This window comes from Kogia breviceps, chromosome 6, assembly GCF_026419965.1.
Source record: "Kogia breviceps isolate mKogBre1 chromosome 6, mKogBre1 haplotype 1, whole genome shotgun sequence".
In the NCBI taxonomy this organism is placed as follows: domain Eukaryota; kingdom Metazoa; phylum Chordata; class Mammalia; order Artiodactyla; family Physeteridae; genus Kogia; species Kogia breviceps.
The window spans coordinates 58,943,756-58,965,573 of record NC_081315.1 but is presented as its reverse complement, the minus strand read 5'-3'; the positions used below and the strand labels follow the sequence as shown (position 1 = coordinate 58,965,573).

General features: G+C 32.9%; 1 protein-coding gene across 8 annotated transcripts in view; it reads left to right on the top strand.

Moving 5' to 3' along the window:
* The window catches only part of CNOT6L (CCR4-NOT transcription complex subunit 6 like), a 122,943-nt gene that overhangs the window by 44,977 nt on the left and 56,148 nt on the right, over positions 1-21,818 (top strand). For 4 of the 8 annotated variants that reach the window (XM_067035883.1, XM_067035881.1, XM_067035880.1 and 1 more), the window contains exons 2-4: positions 6,981-7,156; positions 9,523-9,709; positions 11,055-11,140. In XM_067035883.1, coding sequence (XP_066891984.1) covers positions 6,991-7,156; positions 9,523-9,709; positions 11,055-11,140 — 439 coding nt within the window. In that variant the 5' untranslated portion in view covers positions 6,981-6,990. Of the gene's footprint in view, positions 1-2,099; positions 2,226-6,980; positions 7,157-9,522; positions 9,710-11,054; positions 11,141-21,818 lie in introns of those variants that run through there. The other 4 variants (XM_059066930.2, XM_067035884.1, XM_067035885.1 and 1 more) reach the window with 3 other exon arrangements.

Here is a 21,818-nt window from a genome sequence, read left to right as displayed (position 1 = left end):
ACAGTACCAATGTACTTTCCCATTGGTAAAATATGAGGTTGTGAGTGTGTGTGTATTTATATACAAATATGTATATATTTGTAAGTATACACACAAGGATATGGGGTGTATGTGTGTGCATGTATGTGTGTGTGTTTTCCTTGTCAGTCTTGTTGTAAATTTTCAATGTAATCATTCTAATAGCTGTGTAGTGATATCTCATTGTGGTTTTAAGTTGCATTTCCCTAATGCCTAATGTTGACATCTTTTCATGTGCTTATTTTCTATCTGTGTACCTTCTTTGGTAAAGTATCTGTTAAAATCTTTTGCCACTTCTTAAAAATTAGACTTTGTTATGATTTTGTTTTGAGAATTCTTTACATATTCCAGAGTGCTTTTTCATATAAGTGTTTTGCACATATTTATTCTCAATCTCTGGGCATGTCTTTTCATTCATCTTTCAAGAGTAGATGTTTTAAATTTTCAAGGAATCTAGGTTATCAGTATTTTTCTTTTATGGGTCATGCTTTTGTGTTTTATCAAAGAAATATTTGCCTAATCCAGCATCACGAAGATTTTTCTCTTATGTTTTCTTTTGTAAGTTTTATAGGTTTTGCTTTTGCACGTAAGCTTATGATCTTTGCAGATTAATTTTGTGTATGGTGCAAGGTGTGGACTGATGCTTATTTCTTTATTTTTGCATATGGATGTCCCATTGTTCCAGCACCATTTGTTGAAAAATCTATCCTTTCTCTATTGAATTACCTTTGTACCTTCATGGAAAAATCTATTGACTGTATATACATGTGTCTATTTCTAGCTTCTCAGTTATGTTTCTTTCAACTATGTGTCTGTCTTTTCATTAGTACCAAACTGTCTGGACTATCATTGATTTCTAGTAAGGCTTGACATCAGATAGTGGGCACATCCAAGTTTATATTTCTTTCTCAAAAGTGTTTTGGCTCTTCTAGGTCCTTCCACATAAATTTTAGAATCAGCTTGTTGATTTTTAGGTGGGGAAATATTCTAGAGAAGAGGTGGAAGATGATTTAAACCATGAAGGATGGATAGGAATTTGACATCATTGAAAGAGATGAGAATGTATATACCAGAGGAAGTAGAAAACACAGGCTACACCAAAAAAATGGAAAGATAGAGATTTGGGGAAGAAGTCATAGTCCTGAGAAAATTGATGTTGAAATTTTTAATCTAGTCTAATAACCTCCCGTTTTCTGTAAGATAGATTGTATTTACTGTTTTTAGGTAAGTGGGAGGCATTAAATACAAGAAACATTAAAGCATAGTGGTTGTTAGATAGAGACTAAGACCTGATTTGGAATGATAGGACATTATGATAGAATCATAAGCTTTGGTTGTCTAAATTGATTGCTAGTGAAATAAAATAAAACTTGTCCAATAATATTATTTTGGAACTTTGAAGTGCTTGGTAGATTTGTAATTCCAGGTCTTCATTCTTCCTTTTAGTATTTATTTATGTTTTATGTTGCTGCTGCTCTTGTTTTCTGGTATCCCACATATGGGAAAAAATTTCTAGATATGCAGAAAAGGAGTTACATTCTTATTCTTTCTGCCTCATGATAGTACTTTAACTGACAAGTAGACTAACCCTAATACTTCCCCTTTTACAGAGTCAGAAGTTATCTTTCTGTATTACCCTAAAGTTTTCTTTGGATTACCTTTATAAAGGAGTATAACAATCATTACAGTTATCTCATTTTCATTCAGGGGATTTATTGTTATATATGCCTATGCAGTGGCAATTACCTGATAAAGGGAAAAAAAGTAGTAACAAGAAGAAATGCCACATTCTTCATAGAAGTACTTGAAAGTAGAATATTTTATAACTTTATTTTTCAAGTAGTGCCATGAAAATGATGTAAGCTACCTGAGGGCAATGATGCTGTTCACCTTGTTCACTGTCCAAGTCCTAGTGCTTGGTATAATACATTATAATTAGTACTCCTGCAGTAAATGTTTGAATAAATGTTAAACTGATCAGAAACATGAAATTCCAGAAGTCTGAAGGTTATTTTTTCCGGAATGATGGGTGGCTTTACCATTGTAAAACACGGATTTTGTTTTGCTTTGTTTTTGTTTAGAATGGTGACAGATTGGGAGATATCATGAAAACTTTGAATGGATTCTTTCTGAACGTTTGCATTATCATCATCTCCGGACTTGAGTTGAATATGTCATTGAAGACAAATGCCATCCAGAGGCCCTTGGTATAGAAGAGGAGTGGAAATGTGGATGAAATTGTTATTTATCTCAGGGTGTCTTCTCAACTCTTGTGATTGCCATCAATCTTTATTTTTATCAGTATGATTCTACTATATGCAGTGTGATTTGCTAGGTGCTGTTTTTTAGTATCAGCTCTTGAGCTCATTTAGGGAAGGTATAGATTTTGTATGACAGTTGTAATGATTAATACTTGTGTATAGCTAAAAATCGATATTGATGAGGAAATAGAAACTTAAGAAATGCTGTAGTGCAAGGGTTATTTTGCTTTTTTAAAAAAGGTAAACTTAGATATATTTTCTCAGAAAGGAAAATGGTCTTAATGGTTAAGACCAGTTGGGAAGGATGGATGTTAGTCAAGGTGGGTATTCAATAAATAACAAACAATGTGTTCCATAACCTTTGGAAATAAATGCTGATAGAAGACAGATTTATCTGAGAATATGTAAAGTGTAATAAGTCACTACATCTTGCTCTAAAATGTAAGCAGAAATATCTAATGTAGGCTTAATTTTGTCTTCTTTCAACTTTGGGAACTCTGCATCTCTGCCTAAGATTGCTTTGCAGACTACTGTTGAGATGATCACTTAATATTTCTATGGATATAAGTGCATGTCTACTGGCTTGTACCTTAGGTTTGGATTCATTGAGTTAGAAGTCTCTGGTTCGTTATGAAGCACTCTTCGGGGGTTGTAGCATTCTCTCTTTCTTATTCTAAGTTCTAAATGAAATAGTATTAATTGTGCTGAACTATAGACTGAGATAAAATGAACTTAAATCTAGAGAAGGTGGTGGGAGGAAAGCTGTGGTTTAACACCATAAGGACTTAACATCTTTATATGTACTATAGAGCCCACTGTTTTTTTAATAAGATGCTTCAGATGACTAAAATTAGCAGAAGTTCAGTTCTGGCCTTTAACAGTTTGCTCTGATTTGGCTCAGATTATTATTATTCAGGGATGGGGCAGGGAGGAGTTATTTTGCATTATTTTCCTAGCCCCAGATATAAAACCTGAGATTTGGGATTCCTTGGCAATAGTGTATTTGGGTGTAACTCATATATATATTTTGTCACATGCTATTCACTGGACACGATGCTATGTAGGTATCTTGTATTTTATTTACAGTTTTGGAAACTCCAAGGTAAATTTTTTAAGGCAAAGTAGCCCTAGTGTTACATACAGTGTTGCTTTGCAGCTAAAAAAAGATTCGAATACATTTTCCATGAAGTCAGTATTTTACAGGTTTACTTGAAGTTTTTGCTTAATTATACAGAAGACAGAACTAAACTAATGAAAATCTTCACTATATGTAGTAATTAATCATCCTTCAGTGACAGAGATTAAGACTTGTTTACTTTCGGGATAGTTCATAGAAACTAAGAAGTAGGAGATAATCAGGTTGTTTTTCCAGGGCTGACGGTTCTCAGAAATTTTGCCCTAGAATCTGAGGGGGCTGCGTTGGTGATAAAATGAGATTCAAGGAATGGAGTAGAAAGGATGGTAGGTTCAAAGAAGCTTATGTAGTTAGTATTTGGGGAGCTATGTGGAGTATTTTTCTTAGTGTCAAAATGGGGTTTGAAGACTGGAAGTTAAAAAGGCTGTGTTGTGAAGGGGCTCTTAGTTTACTTTGTTACGTGATCAGGATCCCCAATATAAATTAGGTTGATATAATGGGAGTATCCTTTGGGAACTGATGTAAGATATTGCAGAAATTAGAAACTCTTGGAAAAAACAATTAAAAAACCTGCCTCTTCACCAATTTGATAAAGAAGATAGGAAAGGAAATTAGCTGCTAGGCTTTACAAAATAAAACATTTCTCTTTCTTGGATGAAAAGTGTCAATCCAGTATTTAAGCCTTGGACTGACCTATATCTTAGACTGTTGAGAAAGCACATTAACTGTCACATTTAGAGATTTAAATTACATTTGAATTATTATTTTATATCTTAAGTTACTTTGAAATAGGTTTTTATGGTATGTCTCCAGGATGGAAGGTTGATGCTGAGGAACTGAGAGGGAAGATAAAGCTGAATAGGAGTATTCAATAATACAGTTTCCTAAATTTGAGTTAAGTTTTTAGTAGCATGTTTGAAAACCTGATGTTTGGGACAGTAGTGATCACCAGATCTATAGACTCTACTAAATTACTTAGTTAATGCAAATGAAAAATGTTTTAACTTCAGTTAGACTATCCAAATTTAGTTTTATTTTGAAGGATTAAGTGACTTGTATTTTTATTGAGTTCCTAATCAAATCCAAAGGAGACCTTTGACCCCTACTATAACAGTGTTAATATTACTTTGGTTTTTACATATTATAGACACTGGTAAGCATTTTATGGATATGTTTTGCAGGAACAGATTTTATAAATTTTATTGGACTTACAAAGATGGAGACTTATGAAAAATTTTTTAAAAAGAAATATAGTTCTTACATAGTAGCTGTTTTAGAGATTAGTATTAGTGGGCCAGAAGAGATGATGATTATTAATCTCCTATCTAGATTTTGTAAATATTTAGGGAAATAGAACATGTGGATTAATTACCATTTCATGAGATTAATTTTTAGAAGAGCATTGACTGTTAATTGGGAAAGGTGAGAGGAAGATGGTAGTTTTTAGGATTATAAAGCATATATGATCATTCCACAAATACATATTCAATGCCTACTATGTGGTAGGAACTGTATAGAGTTATAAAAAGGATATGCCTCCACACAGAAACAACTCATTGTCCCCTTAAATAACACACTGTCTAGTGGGAGCCATGATTAAAACTGCCAAATTAAGTTGACCTATGCACTATATATTTTATAAAAATGATTTAAAATTAATGACACATATGTTTTTGCAAATGTCACAGTCTTAGTTTTTTATCCATCCTCATTGTAGATGATGGATTTATAGCATGTCTTTGGATCTGAATCTGTTTGATTTGGTTTTGCTTAACTTGTGTTTTTGTAGAATCTTATATTAGTATGAAGGAGTACCTACAGAGACACATGTACCTTATGGTGCATAGTAGAAATTCTGAAAACCTTGTTACCTAAAAATTTTATATTCAGAAATACTTTACATAGGCCAAAAGTGGTAAAAATCAAGTTTTTCCCCTGAGGAAAATGATCATACTCTTTGTGCTCTGTGAAGATCCGGGACACTTATGGAAAATAAAATGTTTCAGTATCACCCAGTTGTGTGATAAGGTTAGAGCAGAAGAGCTTAACCTGGAAATGTGGAAGCTAATTACTGTTAACAGATGAAAAAGCCTGGAAAACTTTCTCTTTGCCCCTTTTAGTAAATAGGAAGGAACGACTGTTTTTCCTTCTGCAATATGAGGACAAATTATGGTATGGGAAATTTTGATTGTATTCTTTTCTAGCTTTGATTCCTTGATACATGATAGAATACTTCCTATTTTTCTTTGTTCTCTTTATGTAACAAATTTCAGACCATCTGAAAGTAACTCTTCCATTGAGGTAGAACTTCTAAACTACTTAGAAACACTCCCAGTTTTAGGCAGTTGGTTTTGGTGTATGTATGTATGTCTCTGTGTGTTAAAATATGAGCAAAGAACCAACTATAAATACTATGAGGATATTTACTGATAGCATGCAGGAGTTTAATTAGGTTCAGGATTTTGTAATTTGCTATTCTTGTTAGATCTGAACGGGATTTCATTTTCTGCCAATTACCAAGCAGTAACTCTTGTATTAGACCTCTTGAATGTTTACTTTTATGGCCATTTGTCATCTGATTCATACATTTCATTCTTGAGGAGTTTATGTCTAGCTGGTCATCACTGATGATTGTCCAGTGATTATTTTGTCAGTTAACTGAAGAAAACTGTATAATATTAGTTTCAATTAGGGTGGCCATGTAACTCATTATCCAAATTGGACACTTCTGGGAGTGAAGAAGTGATATCAATAATTACCTAAGAATAACAGATATAAACCAAGACTGGTCCATGCAAACCAAGATATATGATCTTAATTAGATGCGTTTGATTGCAAGTAACAGAAAACATAAACTAGGAGTTTAAACATTAAGTAAAATAGATTGACTTGTGTATCCAAAAAGCCCAGTATTTGAGGATGCTACAGGTGTGATTTGGTGAGGACTCTGGCTTTGTTTGTCTATTTTCTCGTCTCTGACTGCTACGGCTGGCTTCCCTTATAGTTGGATGATTGCCAACAACAGCCTGGGCTATTTTCTTTTTCATTTATGACCAGCAGGAGAGAGAAGCCTGCTCCTCCCATAAACATAAAATGAGTCTTAAGCCTAGTGATTATTAGATATTTCTGAACTAATCTCTGTGACAAGGGGAATGTCATGTGCTAATTGTCTTAGATATGGAATATCTGAATATCACTGAGACAAGGAGGATAGGATTACTCTAATTCTCTTAAACCAGTCAGAGTCCATTCAGGAAACTTGCATAGGGTCAGTCTGTCTTGGGAAGCAAGGTAGCTAAATGAAGGGGAAAGGGTGCAATGGATGTTTGGGAAGCAACCACCATGTTTTCTGTGAAGTCCAGTGTCCCTGCTTCTTTGCATTTTTCCTGAGGCATCTGTTACTGAGTACCTGCAGTAGCCTAGCATACTTTAGATGTGTTTTCCTTCTAGTGAGAATTTAGTAGTAGCCTGGCGAGGGGGAAGAAGAAGAAAACTTACCATCTCATTTTTCTTTCTCTCTTTTTTTCTATTAGATTATAATTGTTGATTTTTTTTTTCCCTTACAGACTAATAGGGATGCCAAAGGAAAAATATGATCCTCCAGATCCTCGCAGAATTTATACCATCATGTCAGCAGAGGAGGTAGCCAATGGGAAAAAATCTCACTGGGCAGAATTAGAAATCTCGGGTGAGTGGAACCTGAAACATTACATCTGGACTATAATAGCAATGATGAACAAAAGTTGAGTGTTATACTTATTTCTTTGCTGTACATTTTTAATTAGATGAATTGAGAAAATACAAGATGCTGAGGCACTAGTGTTTAACTTATTGATTTATCTGTGACTAAATATCTTTGTTCCCATTCTTTCTTTTGAGATTAATACTGTGGGCCTCATTTGGCATCTAAAATTGAAGGCATTGGGAGTTTAGTTTCTAAGTAAAACCAGGTTCTTTGATATAATAGATTTTGTTTTGGCTGTTGCAGAGTAATCATTTTTGCAAATTGATATCTTTGCCATCCTCCTATCATCCCATTGTTGGTAAAATGGGAAACCTAGAAGCTATCTGTTTATTCTATAAATTACATGTTTAGGAGTTGTTAAAATAGAATCTGATTCCTAAACACTCATAACCAGTCTAATAGTGAGAAAAACATCAGACAAACCGAAGGACATTCCACAAAATTCCTAGCTAGTAATCCTCAAAATTGTCAAGGTCATGAAAAACAAGGAAAGACTGTGAAACTCAGATGAGAGAAGACTAAGGAGACATGATGACTAAATGCAAAAAATATGATATTCCAGATCCTCGAACAAAAAGGTGTAAAAACTGGTGAAATTCAAATAAAGTCTATAAATTAGTTATCTTCAAACAAAAAGGTGTAAAAACTGGTGAAATCAAAAAAGTCTATAAATTAGTTAATACTGACACTACGTACCAATCTTAGTTTCCTAGTTTTGACAAATGTACCATGGTTATATAAGATGCTGGTACTAGGGGCAACTGGATGAGGGGGATATAGGAACTGTATTATTTTGGTAGCTTTTCTGTAAATCTAAAATTATCACAAACTTAAAAGTTTATTAGAAATAAAGTATAAGTACAGTTTTTCTTTTATGAATTGATACAATACAGAGTATATTTAGAATGTAATTTTTTCCCCAGTAGGCTTTCATTTGGAAGAGTTAAATCCATATTATGGTGTCAGTAGCAAGAATTACCTGTATCTTTAGCTAAAAGGTGGTGGTTAGGTGATTGATAATTTAAAAAAAAATGAATATGAGCAAATCCTATTAGGTTAACCAAGGGTTTCTCAACTTGGCACTATTGACACTTAGGGCTGGACAGTTCCTTTGTGGTTGGGAGTGGTTGTGTGCATGTCGGATGTTTAGCAGCATTCCTGGCCTCTACCCACTAGATGCCGGTAGCACCCTTCTCGTTTTGACAACCAAAAATGTCTCCAGATTGCTAAAGTCCCTTGGGGAGCAGTATTGCCCCTGGTTGAGAAACCACTCGGTTAAACCCTGGGTAAAACTAAAATAAGCGTCTTTTCTACTAGAGCCTCTATTCACTTGAAAACTTTGTTTCCTATTAAAATGCAAAATCCTAATTGGCACTTTAAGCCTGATTATAGACAGCATGAAGGAACCTGTGAACCCTGAACAGAAGATCTAAGTTCGAGTCTACTGCTTGATAGCCATATGAAAAATAACATTTCCCTATTGAGACTTTTTGCCCTCTCTACCTTCCACTGCTCTTTTAATCAGTATCTGTTAGCATTTTACTTTGGTAAAGTTTTCAGCGTCTCTTCATATAAGTTTATTGTTAAGATAACATCACATTTTACAGAAGCTGAAGCTATGTGATTTGTTTAGGCTTATATGGCTAATAAATGGTAAAAATCAGGACTGTGAACCAAGTCTTCTTTTTCCAGTACATGTCCTACTATAGCTGTCAGATGCTGACTGATAGGTAAAGCTTAATGAGTGACTATTTCCTTGAGTATGTTGCACTTAAGTGCAAAATCTTAAACCAGAGTTATTAATGTATAATTGAAATATGAGAAGGCTGGGGAAGATGTCACCTTTGGGAGTAAAATGGTTTTCCTGGTGGCTAATCTAAGGTTGGTTCTAAATCATAGCAATTACTCCCGTCTATTTAAAGTTTGTAGACTAATTCAGGCCCTAGATATAGATAAACCTTGCACTATTAATTTTCACGAAGTATATGAGAAGTGCTTTTGTGAGGATCATAACTTAAAGAAAAAAAATTCAAGACTGTTCTACTGCAAAAGCTCAATTCAGCCCCATGCTTTTTCCTTGAGACCATGTGATCACTCTGACTCCAAGGGTCTCCTCATTATGCCACATCTTATTTAATACATGGAAGATTCATGAGAAAGAATGGTTGTCAGGGAAAAGTGGAATGAAATTAAAGAAGGACCAGGTGTGTTTGGAAGCAATCAAGTAGCATTAAATACAAAATTAAATGCCAGAGTCACAATATCTGTATGTATTTGTGGGCTCTTCTCCCACTTTTTAGTCCTTGTAGTTCAGTCTTTGTCTTGGGCCTAGAAGTTTAATGCATCAATATTTTGCCTTTTAGGTAGAGTGCGGAGCTTAAGTACATCACTTTGGTCATTGACACACTTGACAGCACTGCACCTAAATGACAATTACCTTAGTCGCATTCCACCTGATATTGCCAAGCTTCATAATCTGGTTTACCTGGATCTGTCATCCAATAAACTCAGAAGTTTACCAGCAGAACTAGGAAACATGGTGTCTCTCAGGTGAGGAAATATAAATGTGACTCACTGTATAAAATTCTAAATTTACCAAATAAGAACATTATGGGAGGTTACTCATCTTACAGTAGGATTTCCATATGTATGTAAAGGTTAAATGATATAAATTTTCTAAGCAGAGTGCTTGAGTTGGGCTCCATTGAACGCTTCTTTTCCTTTCTTCCTTTAAATTTGGAGGTTTCTGGCTAAAAATGTGCTTGTATTACCAATTTCTTTTGACAGACTTGAGGTGGGATAGGGCTAAAATACCTAAGTCTCGCTTTACACTCAAGTGACAAATCTCATCAGAATTAATTGGGGCTAGACTAGTCTAGACTAATGAGAAATAATTGGGAAGATGGTTTGCTTATAAGTAAAGCTTTTAGGAACATATCTATTTTATAATTCAAGGTATACTTATATATTACAACTCCTTAAGGAAATCTTAAAACTTGATAATAAATGGATTTATTTCTAGTCTTTCAGGATTCTTTAAGAATTTCTTCATAGGAGAAAATTTTATAGGAATCTTGAGACCTTGTATAAATGTTCCCAATGAAAACAAGGATTGTTCTTCTACCTTATCTGCTGAATAGTAATGTTAAAAAATTGCTATCACATGTTTAAAATTAAATATTTAATATCATTTAAAAATCTTGTTCTTTGCCATCCCCTTACTGTGTGTTTTTATTGTTTTTTATACTTTTTAGTCATTTATTTTATACCTTTTGGTCATTAATTAATTACAAGGGCTGTTTATTTTTTCTGTAGTCTGCCCAAAATTTCACAATCATAAATCAGATCTTACCTGTGCTATCCTATTTATACTATCCTATACTTTATTTTTAATGTTTATATTCTGTGTCAATGATTGTTGTATCTTGAAGTGATAATAGTTGTATTGTTATAAAAATTGATGCAGGGAATTGGCTACTATAGTTAAATCCTGAAGTTTATTTTAAAAAGATTACTTTTTTCTATGAATGAGACTAGGTTCAAGGATATATGCTGTCTTTGGATACATAAAATATGTGTCACTCTGATTTGCATCTGAGAGGCATTTTGGGTGAGAGAGAAAAGGGAGCATATTTAGCCTGAGAATGACATACAGTTTCTATACCTTTAACTTTAATCTGTGCTAGAGAATGAGTAAATCATAGAAACACTGTTAATAATTGTGGCAGTTACAACATTTTTGGATGGATGTAGAGAAATATACCCTGGATGTAGACATCACTCATGTTATGTTAGAAGGCAGGTTAAGAACAAAGACTGTAGGTATTAATAAAGTTTGATATATTAAACTAAAACCGTTGTGTTTTTTTTGTTTTTTTTTTTTTAAAAAAAACAGGGAATTGCTTTTAAATAACAATCTGTTACGGGTTTTGCCTTATGAACTTGGTCGGCTCTTCCAGCTACAAACTCTAGGTTTGAAAGGTGAGTGATTTTTTAAAAATGATAGCATTAGCACTCAGGATTGAGGTTTTCTTAGCCTTTTAAAGACCACTTTGGTTACAATTAGGTCAGGTTTTAGTATAATTTTGAGAATGTAACTATACATTCCTCTTGAAAGAAAAGTGGTTCTTCTGTATCAAATTGAGCTTCACGATTTCGACAAGCTGCCATCATTTTAACAAACTTGTATGGGGGAAATTTCGGGGTTTTTTGTTTTGTTTTTATATTTTACTGAAATTTCTTAGAGGAGATAGTTTAAATTGACACTTAGCACTGTAGTTTTTTTTCCCATTTTAAAAAAAATTTAAAAACAATGATGTAACATAAGAAATTTACCTCAGCCAGAATGTCTGGTTTTGATAGAGTAGATAGCATTGGCATATTAGGTTTATAATAGAGGGAAAACATTACAGTAAAAATGAGCTATATCTAATAAGTGTAGTTATTGTAAATAGTGTATTAATCCAAAATGCATGTTCCTCTGATGATATCATCTCAGTTTGGAATGAAAGTCATACTCAAATCACATAAATACTGAGATTTGTATATTTTTCTCTTATAGCATAGCATAGGAAGAAGGGTTTATTTTGAATGCAGAGGACTAAATACAGATTTACTGTATTGGTTAAACATTTTCTGTGATAATGAGGAGTGAACATTAATCAAAGCCTTATAAAGTATACACTTTCATATGTTTTATTTTCCTTCTTCAAAGACTACTGAGTCTCATGAATGTGTTCTGTTTACATTTGCTTAAGTCATATAATGGAACATTAAGAAAGAAGCTTGAATAAAAGTGGTAAGATTGCTGACATTATTTGTTGAAATGACAAAAGTGATGTTAGGCTTCCTTACACAGTTAACCCTTTGTAAGTTGGATAATTATATGAATGGTCTAACTCTTGTGATTTTAGGTTCTTTGTAGGAATTTACTGATGCTTTTTATCATGTATGAGGTAGACATACGGGTAATACTTTTTATCTAAAGTATTTTCTTGAGGATTAACCCAGGGCATTTGAAATTTAACTGCTGTGACATTTCACCTCATTTTCTATGTGCTAAATCTTATTCTTGTAAATGTAGCTGAAACAGCCATCCAACTAGAGTTGGAATGGGGGCAGATCTGTTCTTTCCTATTAAAAAGTATCGAATGGTTGTCATTTTTTGTATCCTTTTTTGTTTTGTTTTGTTTTTTGTTTTTTGTTTTTTGCGGTACGCGGGCCTCTCACTGTTGTGGCCTCTCCCGTTGCGGAGCACAGGCTCCGTGGCCATGGCTCACGGGCCCAGCCGCTCCGCGGCATGTGGGATCTTCCTGGACCGGGACAGAAACCCGTGTCCCCTGCATCGGCAGGTGGATTCTCAACCACTGCAACACCAGGGAAGCCCAGTTATCATTTTTTATAATCTTAGATTTCAGAATTCACAGTTTCATACTGATTATAATAAATTGTATATTTTTTGTCTCCAAGGATAACCATTGTTTCTTACTTTGAACATCAAACAGAACAGCTGTTTTCCTCTTCCTAATCTTTATGGAGAGCATGTCAATGACAAATGAATACCTTGGTATTGAACCCAATTGGACTTACCCTTCATACCACATAACATTCCTGGAAAAGCAAATATTATATATCTTACTGTTTCATAACTCTATTCCATGTTATCTCATATAGAGACATGTTCTCAGAAAATTTATGCTTAGTATCAACTGAATGAATCTTTCTGAATATCCTTTATCTCCTGGGTTCTTCATTCTGTTTTACTAGTTAAAATGTTAGTCTTCCAAACTACTGTCTTTGGTTGGACTTTGATTCTAGTGTCCCTTGTCTACTGATGATTCACATTTGTTAAAATCTCACTTTAGAATTTCAAATCAGGCACCAGCTCTGCTTTACCAGCTGTAACTTAGCTTTGTCCGTGCCTATGGATAAATTCCTTTTCATTAAACTTCAATTTAAATTCAATATAAATACCTATCTGCAGCCTTTCCTCTTCTGTGAGAATCTGTTTTTCTGGCAGTGCTATTTTATGTTCAGGTGATCAGTACAGAAGAGCAAAGACCTTTTAGAAATGAAAGAAAGCCAGAGCCCTCCCTGCCTTCTTTCAAAACTTTAAGGTGATAAAAACAGGATTGATTTTATGAATTGAAGAATAAAATTGCATTGGAATTGAAGGAATAAAATGTTCCTAATGAATGGTAGCTTTATATTCTTAGGAAGGTAAAACTTTAAATAATTTCTTAATCAGTTTTAATAACCACATAGTGGTACTTTGTGTCCAAAAAAAGGGGGAGGGAGTAGAATGGAGCACTTAAAATAGCACTGCGATATATTTAAAGGAAACAATGAAAATGGATTGCCTCTAAGATTCCATTTTGTCTTGAAACTAGAAAAAGGAGTGCCTTTCTTCCATTTCCTGTCTTCCTCTGAAACATAGATACTGAAATTTTGATAATGAATTTGATCATCCTGGCTCAACAAGTTAATTTTTAGAAATGCTATTTTGAGACTTGAGGAGTATGTGTGGTGGGTAGGGTATTTGAAGAGTTAGGATAAGAAGGCCAATTTAAAAACTACAAACATGGCCAGTCCAGGAAGTGGGAAATGTTCTTTTAAGTCACTTAAAAGAAAAATCCAAACTGTATTAGTTTTATGGAAGAAAAGGTGTAAGTGAAAGCAATTCTCATATAGTTATTTTTAAATAATTTAGAATTCATGTCCTAAGGTATAAAGTAATACTTTCTCTGACATATGGGCCAAACAGTTGTACTCAGGCATTAAACATTGATGTCCCCAGATAATAAAAACTTTAGAACTTCAATAATTGTGAAGATTTCTAGCTTCCTTCTAAGAATTACTTATCTCCTTTAAAATAAAATGGACCATGGCAGTTGAAGATTCTTTCACTATGTAAACTTTTTAATTCATGAAATATATCATAATATACAAAGAGTAACATTTTAAAGAAAATAATAAAATAAATAACTACACACCCATTATCTAACGTTCTCAGTACCTTTTTAAAAAATGCATTTAAATATCCGATTGCCACTTATATAGGAGGCAAAGTACTTTCTTCTGTATTATATAATGAGCTTCTGGAAATCAGTAAATAAAAGACAGTCAATTAGAGAGCATATTAATAATTCATATAAGAGGATTTACAAGTGGCTCTAAAATTAGAAAGTTGATCAACCTTATATAATAATAACAATGCAAATTGAAACTATACTCAATTTTTACCTATCAGATTGGATGAATTCCAAAAATTTGATAAAATAACCGTTGGTGAGATTATTGGGAAATAGGCACAATCAAGCCTTGTTGGTGTAGATCCCCTGTATCTTTTAAGTTTCCTGTGTGCCTTTTCTTGATTACATCTTCATCACTTCTCCCAGAGGTTATTACTGTCCTAAATTCTGTTTGTTTTCTTTTGGTCATCCAACAGGTATTGATGAGCACATACTATGTGCCAGATACTGAGCTTATATATGTATCTATTAAGGGTGTTTTAACCTTTATATAAATGGAATCCTACTGAACGTAATTTTCTGTGACTTAGTTTTATTTGACTTTATGTATTTACGATTCATACCTCCATGCATGTGTGTAATTGTAGTTCATCTGTTTCATTGCTGTGTTGTATTCTGTTTTATGATATGCTGTAGTTCATTCTACTGTAGATATTTAGATTGTTTCCACCTTTTTTTGACTACTATAAGCAATGTAGCCATGAACATTCTGGTACATGTTTCCTGATAGAGTTCCTAGGAATGGAATTGTTGGGTTATAGAAAGAAGCTTATACATTCTTAGCTTTATTAGGTAATGCCATAATATTTTACAAAGTAGCTGTACTAAAATATACTCCCCAAGGTAATACAGATGCCATTTTTCTATCTTCTTCCCAACACTTACTTAGTATTGTCAGATTTTTAAAGTTTTGCCAGTTATTAAGTGTGAAACAGTTTCTAGTTCTACTCTTAATTTACATTTTCCTAATTGATAATACAACTGAGAATCTTTTCATATATGTATTGGCCACGTTTCTTCTCTGAAATTGCTATTGATATCTTTTCCTTATTTTCACTTGGAATTTTAAACTTTTGTCTATTTTGTATTGTAAATGTCTTCTTCCACTCTGGCTTTTCTTTCTGTTTTCTTTGTTGGTATTGTTTAATGAATAGATTTGATTTTTTTTATTGTAGTTGAATTTAAAATTCTTTTCTTTTGTGACTAGTGCATCTTATGTTTTGTTAAAGAAATCCTGCCCTACCCCAGTTCATAAATAGTTTTTCTATATTATCTCTTAAAAGTTGTTGTAAAGTTTTGCTTTTCATAGTTAATTCTTCCATTCATTTGGAGTTGATTTTGTAATATGGTATGAGAGGTCTAATTTTGGGAGGAATCTCATTTTATCTGTTCCTGTGAATAACCAGTTGTCTCAACATCATTTAGTGACTAGTTTTCCCTTTTCCCACTGATCAGCAAAGTCACATCTCTTATATATCAGCAATGTGTAGTAGGCCTGTTTTGGGATCTCCATTCTCTATACCCAGTAGTCTTTGTCTAATCTTGCACTGATGACTACATTGTCATAATTCTTACTATGGCTTTATATTAAGATTTGATATCTCTTTTGAGAAGTCCCTTTACATTTTACTTTTGCAATATCTTGGCAGTTTGGGTGCCTTGAATCTTCCTCATACATAAGAAACAGCTTGTTAAGTTTCACAAAAAATGCTGTTGGGACTTTGGAACTGCATTGAATGTCTGGATCAATTTAAGAAAAATTGACATGTTAATTATATTGAGCCTTCCTATCCATGAATTTGCGCATTCTCCCCATTTATTTAGATCTTATTTAATGTCTTTGAATAAAATTTTATAACTTTCTGCACACTGTTCAGGCATATCTTTTGTAGATTTGTTTCTAGATACTTTATAAGTTTTTTTGTTCCTCTTATAAACCGTGTCTTTTTTAAGTTGCTTTTTCTGCCTGTTTGCTGTTGGGGTATACAAATTACCATTAAAAAGAAAAAAGATCTTATAGTAAGCCTTCTTGGCTAAATTCTCATTCTTCCTAAAAGTTTGTCTACAGATTCTTTAGGTATTATATGCAGATAATGATTTTATCTGCTGATAAAGACTTTGTTCCTTTCAAATTCTTATAATTTCTTTTCCTTATTGTAATGTACTGGCATGTTTAATACAGTATTGAATAGAAGCATTAATACTGGGCATGCTTCTAATCCCAATTTTAAAGGAAATGTTTCTAATATTTTTCCATTAAGAATATTTGCTCTATATTTTTGGTAAAAAGTTTTTAGGTTCTAGAAGTTTCCTTCTGTTTCTACTGTGCTAATCCTTATTTGAGTGCTGAATTTTATTAAATGCTTTTCTTCATCTATTGAGATGATTACATTATTTTCTCATTTCATATACTGAAGTGGTAAATTATATGTAAGCGTCCCCCCAACCTGCCCCTTTAAACCACACTTGCATTCCTGAGGTAAACCCAACTTGGTGCTTTTATACACTGCTGGATTTATTTTGATAGTGTTTGTCAAGAACTGTTAAGGCTCTGAGATTTTACCCTATTACAAGCTAATAAGTTAGCCAATTATTGCTTCATGGATAATGGTAGAAGACATGAGACTCTTGGGTCAGAGACAAAGAACATTATCACTCAGGCAACAAGGTGGACCCAGACACATGCTGTATACACAAAGAGTTTGCATTGCAATTGAGTAATCTAAGTCCAAAGGTGCAGCACTTTTCAAGCAAGCAGCAAATATTGTAGCTAGCTGCAAACAAAACAAAACAACTAGTCCTGCTTCTCCAGGGGTACAAAGAGTTATATGGAAGTATTGCTCTGGTTGCCTTTACCTGTTTAGTTCCCTATTTAACTAGCTATAGAAACTGCTCAGTATCAAGAGACAGATAAGTCTCAGAATCTGTTGTACTCACAAAGAATGAAGGGGGGAAGCACAGGGACCCTTACGGATTGCCTTTCACAATAACTTTTTAAAGGAATTTTTCATGTATGTTCATGAATAAGATAGACATCTGTTCTTACTCAGTTTTCTCAAAGAGTTTGTATAATATTGAATTAATCTGTTCCTTGAAATTTTGGTGGAATAAGACTATAAAACTACCATTGCCTGGTGGAACTATCACCTCAATGTATTTGTAGTTATAAGCATCATTGAGTCTTTCTAATTGCTGATGAGTCAGTTTTTTTGGACTATATCTGTAATATTGGAATTTTTCAGCTTTTTAAAGTTTTCAAATTTGCATTAAAATTTTCATAATATTCTCTTGATATATTTTAGACTCTTTTGTTTATATTACCCCCTTCTTCATTAGTAAGATTATTTTTGCTTTCTTTTTTTCTGATTTAGTCTCCCCAGAGATTTGTCAGTTATGTTCTTTTCAGTAAGTGAATATTGGCTTTTATTTTTTAAAAACTGGTTTGTTTGTTTTTCTTTTTTCTATTTTGTTTGGATTTATTATAGTTTTTTTCCTTTTTTCTCTTTTTAAGTTGGATATATGGCTTATTCATATTTAGATTTCCTTATTTTCAAATAAATATAAGCATTTAAGACCATAAATTTTTTTGGCAAGACTATAAATTTATTTGGCATCCCATGATTTTGATATGAAATATTCTCATTTTTGCCTAAGTATTAATATAGGTTATCATATCTTCTTTGACTCATCAGTTATTTAAAATTTCCATGCATTTGTGATTTTAAATTTACCTTTCTTTATTGTTAACTTTAAACTTAATTGCATTATAGGCAGTTAGGGTAACCTGTATGAACCAGTTCTTTCACATTTGTTGATTCGTGCTTTATGGGCTAGTATGTGATCAATTTTTATAAATGTTTTACTGCATCTGAAAAGAGTATTGTTTCTCTAATTTTTAGGTACAGATCTTTATGTTTCTCCATTAGATCAAATTTGTTAGCTGTGTTCCTCATATTTTCTGTATCTTTATAAATTTTTGACTGTTTGCTCTTTTAATAATTAAGGTATATATGCTAAAATTTCCATTTAAATGCTGAATTTGTTCATTTCCCCATGTAGTTCAGTCAGCTTTTTCTTATAGCCTTTGAGTTTATTTAATTAGGTATACCAACTATGCCTATATATTGCTATACCTTCTGGTAAATTGAACCTGATATTAGGTCATGAGCCTCCTGTTAGGGTTTTCATCTTACAGTCTTTTTTGTCTCTTATTAAGCTATGCAAGTTTTCTTTTGGTTAATGTTTGTATAATACAACTTTTCTCCTTTGTTTACTTTCAACCTTTCTGTGTACTTATGCTTAGGTGTGTCTCTTACAAAAAGTATATAACTGGTCTTTGTTTTTAATCCAGTGTGACTTTATTTTTATGTGTGGGTTCAGACCAATTGCCTTACCTCTATTGCAATTATTGATATTTTTGTCTGGTTGCCATCCTACTTTTGATTCCATTCTTTGTGTGATTTTTTTGTTTTCTTTTTGCCTTTCTAAAAACAGATTTTTTTTCCCCCTTGTTTTTTTCTTGATCTGTATACTTCTGTTGGTGCAGGATTTGTACATTCTATTTCTGGACTCTCAGTGGTCACTCTTGAAATTATACCTTGAATATATTTTTGAAAAATTAAATTTTTAGCAACTTTTTTACTGAACTAAATGTATGTAGTAAAATTGACCTCTTTGTTGACAGACATTCACATTTGGTGAATGTTGACAGAATGTATGCAGTTGCATAACCACCACTACAATTGAGAAATAGAACTGTTCTATCACCCTCCAAAATTCATTTGTGTTCATTGAAGTCAACACCTTCTCCCACTCTTAGCCCTTGTCAGCTACTTTTCCAGAATGTCATATATGGAAACATAGTATGTAGCCTTTTGAGTCTGGATTCTTTCATTTAACATAATGTATTTGAGGTTCATCCATCTTGTGTATTTCAGTAGCTCATTTCTGTTGCCGAGTAGTATCCGATTGTGTGGATATACCACCAATTTTTATCTGTTCACAAGTTGAAGGACATTTGGGTTGTTTCCAGTTATGAGTGATTAGGAATAAAGGCACTGTAAATATTTGTATAGATTTCTGTGTGAAGTAAGTTTTATTTTACTTGGGTAAATACCTAGGACTGGAAATGCCAGGTGGTATGGTAAGTGTATGTTGGACTTTATAATAAACTGCCAGACTGTTTGTCTAATAATCCAACATAGTGGATTTATCATTTTGTATTCCTGCCAAAAATATGAGAGAGTTTTAGTTGGCTGTGCATCCTTGTCAGTACTTGTTGGTATTATCAATTTAAAAAAAATTTTTTTTCATTCTAGTAGGATGTAATATCTCATTGTGGTTTAGCTTATTTCTCTAATGAGTAATTATACTTTTCATGTGTTTTTTTGCCATCTGTATGTCTTCATTGGTGAAGGAAGTGTTTATTCACATCTTTTGCCTAGTTTTATTATTGAGTTGTTTTTTTTCCTAATTACTGAGATTTTGAGAGTTTACTATATGTTTTGGATTCAAGTCCTTTTTAAAGTATGTTTTGCAGATATTTTCTCCCAATCTGTGGCTTGTATGTTTATTTTTCTTTACAGGGCCTTTTAAAGAGCAATTTTCCATTTTCATGTGGTCCCATTTATCACTTGTTTTCATCTATGGATTATGTCTGTGGTGTATTTACCTCACCCAAGTACATCTAAGATGTATCTACCTCACCCAAGTACATGAAGATTTTCTTCTAGAAATTTTATAATTAGGTTTTTCATATAGGTCTGTGGTCTGTTTTAAGTTAATTTTTGTAAATATGGTGCAAAGTTTGTTCTTTTGCATATGTACATCCAGTCATTCCAGCACTATTTGTTGAAAAGATTATGCTTTCCACGTGGATTTTCTTGCAGCTTTGTCAAAATTCATTAGACCCAAATTTATGTGGGTGGGTCTACCACTAGATATATAAACTGTCCACTGATCTATGCCAATACCAAAATGTTTGATTGCTGCAGCTTTGTGGTAAGCCCTGAGATTATATAGTATGTGTTCTCCAACTCTGTAGTTATTTTTCAAAATTGTGTTGACACCTCTAAATGCTTTGCATTTCCATATAAGTTTTAGAATCAGATTATAATTTTTGCAAAATATCCTGCTAGAATTTTTATTTGAATTGTATTGAATATGTAGATCAGTTTGGAGGAGTAATCAGTATGTTAATCTTGAGACTTAATACTGAGTCTTCCAATCTATGAATACAGTGTACCTCTCTACTTATGCAGGTCTTCTTTATTTTTTTGATGTTTTGTAGTTTTCAGCATGCAGATCTTGCAAATATTTTGCTAGATTTATATCTTGTTGCTGGATTTGCTACTTATTTGATATTTGATGCTATTGTAAATGATACTACTTTTAAAATTTCCAGTTATTCATTGATATTTTATAGAATTAAAACACAATTTCATTTAAAAGTATAGTGACCTTATCCCTTGCAACATTTGTAAACTTATTACTTCTAGGAACTTTTACAACCTTTAAATCTGTGAATAGAGACCCTTTCATTTCTTCCTTTTCTTATTTTTTGCCTGATCACACTGGCAAGGACAATATTAAATAGAAGTGATGACAGTGCACGTCTTTGCCCTGTTCTTAACTTTAGGGAGAAAACATTCAGTCTTTCACCATGAATTATATCAACTGCAAGTTTTTTGGTAGATGCTTTTTCAGGTTAAATAAATTTTCCTTCTATGTCTTCACATTTGCTGAGGATTTTTGTCATTGATGCAAGTTGAATTTGGTCAGATACTTTCTCTGCAACTGTTGAAATGATCATAACTTTTCTTCTTTACTTTGTTTATATGCTGAATTACATTGGTGGTTTTTCATTAATAATCAGACTTCTATCAAGAGGTAGAACTCACCTTCTATTCCCATTTTAAATACCACTTAGCCATAATGTATTTTGTTTTTAATATATTACTGGATTTGATTTGCTAGTTTTTGTTGAGGATTTATACATTTATGATTGTAAGGCATTCTGTAGTATTTGTTTTTACAATGTTTTTGTCTAGCTTGATAAGGATACTTCTGACTTCGTAAAATGAGTTGGAAAGTGTTACTAACACATCTATTTTCTTGAAGCATTTCCATTTGTATTATTTCTTTCTTATATTATTGGTAGTATTTTCCAGTAAAACTATATGGGCCTGAAATTTTCTTTGTTGAAAAGTTTTTAACTACTAATTCAGTTTCTTTCATTGATATAAGACATTGAGGTTATCCCTGTCTTAGTGTAGCTACTTCAGCTCTCTTTTGGTTACTGTTTGCATGTCATAACTTTTTCTGTGCTTTTACTTTCTATCTATTTATGTCTTTGATCTATAGTGTCTCTCTTCTGGGTAGCATATAATGAATCATGTATAATTATTCATTCTGCTAATCTCTGCTTTTTAATCAGAGTTTAATCCACTTACATTTAATGTATTTGCTGATAAGTAGGATTCATGTCAGTCATTTTGATATTTGTTTTCTGTATGTGTTACGTCCTTTTTGTTCCACTGTTCCTCAATTAATGCCTTCTCTTGTGCTTAATGGATATTTTCCAGTGTACAGTTTAATTCCCTTCTTTCTTTCACTATGTTATTTTGAGT